A 6,616-nucleotide genomic window follows, 5' to 3' on the forward strand; every position below is an offset into this window, starting at 1 on the left:
TGAAAGCCCAGAAGCTTTTACAAAAAGAGAATAAAGTCATGAAAAAAAAATTGCAAAATTAAAATTTGGACAGCAAAACAACCAAAAACTACACGAATAATAATAACAACCAAAAACTACACAAATGAAACTAAAAGGGAGGCGAAAAGTGCAATAAAAACTGTAGATTTTAAGTGAAATAAATGCAAAATGTTTCGATATACTCCGTATTAATTCTGAAGGAGTGAATTTTGCAAAAAGTCTTGTGTTTTGATTAATTTGATGCGTAAATTTCATAGCGATTTTTTAATTATGTTTTAGCTTACTTGCAAATCATCCTCAGAAAAATGCGCCTATATAACTTCTGAAGAAATTTGTGTTTGAATGGAGTGAACACACAGAAGCTTTTATAAAAATAGGTCATGAAAAAAAGTTTAAAGAATCTGGACAGCAAAACAATGAACAAAACAAAGTACAAAATGGAGTGTGGACACAAAATTATACAAAATGCAATAAATAATTATCGTTATTAATCGCAAGATTTTCAAGTTTTGCAGATTAAATTTGTTGTTTTTACTCATTTGTTGCGTAACTTTTACCTTCTTTGCTTTATTATGCTTCGGCTTCGTTCAATTAATCAGGAAAAAACCTGCCTGGATAACTTTTGATAAAATTTACGATTAGATCGAGCTAAAACCCAGAGGCATTTATAAAAAGAGAACAAAGCCACGAAAAGAAAATAGTAAAAAAGCAATCTGGACGGCAAAACAATCAAACCTGAATGAATGCAGAAAGGAGTAGAACTAAAGGGAAATTTAAAAATATAAAATAAGTATGAAAATTTGTTGCGGTTTCAGCCATTTGATGGGCAAATTTCACTTCCAGTGCTTTGTTACGTTTCGGCTTACATCCAAATCATCACCAGAAAAATTTGCATTTATAACAAGTCGTGAACAAGAAGATTTGTAAAATTGTGGACAACCAAACAAACAAAAGTGGCAAACGAAAATTAAATGAATTCTGGACTGGAAAGGAATAAAAGGAAATTTAAAAGTATAAAAAACTGTAGTCATCGATCGAAACGATTACAAATGGTACAAGCCAAAAATAGTATTCTTTTCGAATGAAAGTGAAAAGTTAGTTTCAATAAAAATCAAACTTGCTGTCTTTTAACGAGTCGGGCTTTGGAAGTAACATTTTAATATAAATTCGACGCTCAAAATCGTCAAAATTATCGATTGTTCTTCAATACTTCACCAGTTCATATGGCTGGAAGATTTATGGTTTTTTCGTTCAAATCTCCTTTTCTTAAAATCCCCATATTTCCCCAAAGAAAACGCTGTTATCAATGACTCATTCCCTATTGCGGAGGTGAATTCTTGCGTGTTTGGCCCCTGGCTTTCAGCATTCGAAAATGACCATCTTCCGCTTCACATGGCCATTTTCCTGTCCAAATTTAGCCTGCCCTCGTCTCAGGACTTTGGATTACAAGTCGCCCTTTATAGAAAAAAGCTGCCCACAGAAAATTTGGCACAGGTTGCAATACATTTTGAGGCTGGCGCGCGCAACCTCTTTGTCCCGATCGAAATCAGTACGTTCACCACTGTACAGAGTTTATTCAGCGATTTTAGCAAAAAAAAAATTTGTCCGACGTTTCGCCAGCTGATGCCGCCAACATTTTCAAAGGCGATGCCACACTGTGTCTAAAGCACAAGTGGCGGAAAGTCGAATCGAATGAAGTCGAAGATTGGGTTTTGAGGCACCATGAACTTGATGGGGATTTTGTATGATGTAAAGTTTTGGCTTGGACAATCGAGACTCAACTAGCGGATGAAAGGAAAGAAGCTGAATAGGAGTTTGGCTATATTAGAGCGAGATGCAGAGATCAAGAGAGCAAAATAACGAAAATTTTAATCAAAATTAGGAAGTCGGACTTTGTTCAATTTTTGTTCTTTGCTGTAATTTCAGACTAATTTCTTTACAAGAAGAGACTCAAGTGATTAGTGCCGCTTCAATACCCTTTTGTAGTAAGGTGTCTTTGCACCCTAAAACGTTGCGTTTCAGGTCTTATAAAAGCAGCCTTTCTCAGTCTCCAACAATACAAAATTCAACTAATGATTAGTGAAAAACGCAAAAAATTCTGCTCTATTCGCTTCCTGCGAGCGTTCGGTAAATTTGGAACGCAGCGCTTGTAGGGTTGGAAAAAGCCCTTATCACGTCCAAACAGTCCGCAGTACGCTATTAGAAGCGTCGCGACGCCGAATCCCGACGTCGATTCACCCTCGGTGGGCGTAAGCATGATCCCGAAAATGTTTTAGTTAGTTCTCTTTCGCGCTTCTACCCGACTATTTCGTGTTATCCCGTCTCTTTTTTCGGGACTTTTTGTTATCCTGTGCCAAGACAGCTTTCTCCTGATCATTTTTTCTGACTTGGCGGTTTACTCAATTAAATGACCGTCTGAGCCTGGTTGTTGTTTTAGCGCTTCAAGGTAAGAGTGGTAGAATTGCTTGTTGATTTCAGTTTTTTTTTAAATAAACAAGCAGAAACAGACTGCCTTTACTGTTTAAATAGACCTTCTTTTTGTGTTCACCCACGAAGGTTTTCCTTCTCATATCTTGAATGGTTTACCTTTAGGAAAAATTATTTAGAGAAGATTTACGCTTAAAAAATCTGATAGATTTCCCGACGATTTCGTTTAATCCTGTGTTGTTTTTGGGAGCTTTTTTGCTTCCTGTGCCAAGACAGCTTTCTGCTATTTTCTTTTATCGTTTATCAGAATAGATGACTGTCTGCTACCAGATTTTTTCTAATGATTAACGATAAGAGTGGTAGAATTGCTTACCAATTGAATATTTCACTTTTCTTCAAAATATCCAAATTATTGCATGAAATAGACGCATGCAAAGAGACAGAAACTGACTGCTATTTAAAACAAATCTTCTTCTTGTCTTTATTCAAGAATATTTTGATTCTCCTACCTCTATTGGTTCTCCTTTTGAAAAAAGTTTAGAGCAGACCATTTTCTGAAATCTTTTCCGTTTGTCCGGGACATTTTGTTATCCTGTGCCAAGAGAGCTTTGTTTAAAGCTTCGTTAAAGCCCAACGGTGCTGCTGTTCAAAATAAACCTTCTCTTCAAGAAGATGTTCATTCTCATCTCTTTATTAGCTCTTATTTACGAGAAAGATCTAGAGGAGATTTATACAAAAAAAAAACGATGACTTTCAGATGCCTGAGCCAACAGGAGAACATCATGCAGAGCAACGGCAGGCGCCATCGCGCAATAATCCGCTTATCAAACCGTTTGTAGTGCTGGCTTTGCCAGGAATGTACTTGTTTTACAAGTACAACCAGTACAAAAGGAAAAGAAAAGAGAATGCGACAAGAAGACTGGCGGAACGAGAGCTGCAACATTTGAACAGCAAGATTGTAAGTATGCACATGCACTTTACATGATTTTGGGGCTCCACAAGGGGCAACAACAATTCCCAGTTGGCGGGTCGTTCCAAGTTACGAAAACTGCCAAGTTTCAAATGGCGAAATGGAGTTTTCTTGGAGGGTTTCTGAATTTTAAATTAGCTGGATGTTCCTGGAGGGAAATAAACGATGGAGCTCTTTAAAAATACAAATTGGATGCGGTGTCGCATTTTATTTTACTGATAAACTTCCGTAGGATCTGCGCGCTTGAAAATTGTTTTTTTGAAAATGGCATTAAATTGATAAGGAAGATGAGGCAAAGTGTTTGGTCAAACTTTGCGCAAACACTCCAAAATGCTTGAAGTGAACACAAGTTTTAACTCACACTTTTTTCTCTTGGTATTCCATTTATTGTCTCCCAGCGTCAATAAATCAACTGCTGCTTTCATTCTGTTTCTTCAAATTTACTACACTTATAGCGCGCTTTTGCAACTGAAGAAAATTATTACCCTCTTTGTACGGGCAAATTATTAAAATTCTTGCTTCTAAACTGTCTGCCGTATGTTTTAACACCCTTTTAGGTTTATGTTAGGCGCATATTAAACACTTTGCGCCAAATAGAGCCTAGTAGACTAGAGATATGTTGCAACTTTGCCTCACCTAATTACCTTAATAACCTATCCGGGATGCGAGCATTCTCTCACATATTACGCAAAATATCCTCCCGGGATAAAACCGGGGAGTAGACCCGTAAATAATATTCTTCCAGCGAATTAATGGAGCGAAAACTTGAATTTGCCGGGAATCAGGACGAATAAGTAAGGGTTTTAAGTCCTATTATTATCACCGCTATTATTAATTGAAACGACTTGAACAAGCTGAAAGAAACAGCTGCATTCTCTTCATTCATTTCCTGAATATTATCTTCATTGTTAATTGACACTGTTAATTGTGCAGTTCTTAGTAAAACAGGCAGAGGTTTGAGGCAACAATAGAAATATAATAATCATAAAAAAACATTTTGTTAAAACTGGTCCTTTCTAAACATGTTTTTGCAAAAGTGTGCAATGGATAATCTATTTGAAAATGAACTGGTCGCAATTTCCCCTGGGAAAAGAGTGGACGGTTTATAAATTTACCCATATTTCGCGTGATAACCCCAGTTATTACTTAAGCCGCGAAACAGTTAAAACATGCAACTTTCCTCCAAAAGGTGTGACGTGTCAAGATAGACAATTCGCATGGAACAAACGGCTTGAGAGAATTCAACAGCTTAAAAGGGGTGCCAACAACTGTTACAAGTGTGCAGTTATTTGGAGGATATTTAGCTGGAGATCATAAAGAAAACTGGCACACTAACTGAAATATTAAGTGTTTATTGCCAATATTTCGCGCCCCTGATCAGTTATCTGATGACTTTCTGCTTGAGCAATTCGTGATCGAGTTTTTCCCTTTTTGCAAATAATGGTAGTTCAGATTTCCCCGTTTGAGCCTCAATATATTTGAGGTAGTCAAGCGCCATTTGTTCGCGTTCCTTGATTTGCAGTGCTGATCGCTCCACCAGCTCTAACTCCAGCTTGGAGAGTGGGGGCACTCCGAAATTGTGGACCACTCCTCCTCTTGAAAAGCGAACGGTGCTCACTAAATATCTGAAAAATCGTTTGGAGTCGAGATCAGATTGCAAGAATTATTGTAAAAATATCGTTGTTTTATACTTGTGCGTTTCACGTGTAAATATTTTCGCAGAAATGGAACTAATTGGCAGGTGGGAAGTTTCAAGGGGCAGAGAATCGCTTGCAATTCCAGATGGAAAAGTTTGAAGTGAAGACATAATTGGTTGTTTACGTGTTTGGTCGATTTTAGCTAATGCTACTTCTTTTAGAACTCTTTTGGATTATTTACAGCTTTGTACATACTTTCCTGACTGTGTTTCAATTCCAAATCAAAATCAATTCCTGGGCTTCAGTCATTTATTGTCTATTTATCAATTAAAATACGTTTCGGTGTTCCACCATCATCAGTTTCTATGTGTAGCGTTGTTGCTACTTTAAGCCTTGGCATATATTTGGTTCAAACCAAATATATGCCAAGGCTTTTGCTTGCAAATTGCAACAAGTACAAAAGGACAACTTCTTAAGTCGCCTTATATTGCTAATATTCACATAAATTATCCTTATTAATTCTCGTTGCCCAGTTCAAACAGTGTGGACGAAAAAAATGTATTGGAAAATAATCGGAAAAGTCAATAACAAAAAGCCGTTTAATGCAATTTTGCAAAAACTAAATATCTAACGTAAAAAACAGAGGAAAAATTACTAGTAATGGATGATTTAGAGCAAGATTAACCAGCTCATAAAAATTATGTGGACACATTGGGCAAAACGTTTTAAAAACTTCATAAAAACGGCTATCGTTTTTATGAAAGTTTGGATCCCAAGGACCCAAAAGTTTAAAGTGGTTAAAACGTTAAATTTTACAGTTAAATCTCGGAATTTCCGTAAAAAGAAGATTTTATGAGAGGCTCAAATGAATCTATGTTCCATTTGTCGATTGATCCTGGAAAACTTTGCAATTTCCCCTGAGTTCATTTAATTTTAATCATTTAAATAATTTATATTTGGTCCAAACCAAATATATGCCAAGGCTTAAAGTAGCAACAACGCTACACATAGAAACTGATGATGGTGGAAAACACCGAATCGTATTTTAATTGATAAATAGACAATAAATGACTGAAGCCCAGGAATTGATTTTGATTATTTACAGCACTAACTTCTCTAGATGTTTCTCACCAATTGTTTTTATTGCTGATGAAAATTTCAACATTTTTCCATTGTGGCCATCCCAAGCGTCGAAGCCTTTCTGTTCAAAGCTTTGTGAGTTGGAAGCTTTAAAGCCCATTTTTTCTTAACTCGGCTTTATTCTTCTGAAGTTGTTGTTGGGTGGTGCAAAGCAAAACAGTATAGAAACATGATGTTTTACCGAAAGCAGAGGAAATAAGGGGAAATTAACAGACAAATGGAAAACACGGATCATTTCAGTTATGAAGCTATAAATTCGTTACTCCAATTACTTGAGAATTCCGCAGAGACCTCCCTTTACAACATCAGTTCTTACTTTTTATTTTTTACAAACTTCTTTTTGGGTATTTCGCCTCAAAAATTTTTGTCTTTAAAAAAGACAGAATTTCCTAACGTCTTTTATTACAGATTGATAAATAGT

The 6,616-nt window shown here is 36.3% G+C and overlaps 2 protein-coding genes across 4 annotated transcripts in view; one reads left to right on the forward strand and one right to left on the reverse strand.

The window, feature by feature from the left end:
• The first annotated feature begins 2,198 nt into the window (after nt 1-2,198).
• The window catches only part of LOC109544644, a 19,545-nt gene continuing 15,127 nt past the window's right edge, over nt 2,199-6,616 (forward strand). Inside the window, exons 1-2 of the mRNA XM_019914953.2 lie at nt 2,199-2,467; nt 3,206-3,406. Coding sequence (XP_019770512.2) covers nt 3,206-3,406 — 201 coding nt within the window. The 5' untranslated portion in view covers nt 2,199-2,467. The remainder of the gene's footprint in view (nt 2,468-3,205; nt 3,407-6,616) is intronic.
• Nucleotides 4,751-6,616, reverse strand: part of LOC109544642 (malate dehydrogenase, mitochondrial) — a 3,682-nt gene continuing 1,816 nt past the window's right edge. For 2 of the 3 annotated variants that reach the window (XM_048663720.1, XM_019914952.2), the window contains one exon: nt 4,751-5,043. In XM_048663720.1, the coding sequence (XP_048519677.1) occupies nt 4,800-5,043 (244 nt within the window). In that variant the 3' untranslated portion in view covers nt 4,751-4,799. Of the gene's footprint in view, nt 5,044-6,286; nt 6,321-6,616 lie in introns of those variants that run through there. The other variant, XM_048663721.1, reaches the window with a different exon arrangement.

The sequence above is a fragment of the Dendroctonus ponderosae genome, unplaced genomic scaffold (genome assembly GCF_020466585.1).
Source record: "Dendroctonus ponderosae isolate FM_Combo_2020 unplaced genomic scaffold, Dpon_F_20191213v2 Dpon_F_20191213_2, whole genome shotgun sequence".
NCBI classification, from domain to species: Eukaryota; Metazoa; Arthropoda; class Insecta; order Coleoptera; family Curculionidae; genus Dendroctonus; species Dendroctonus ponderosae.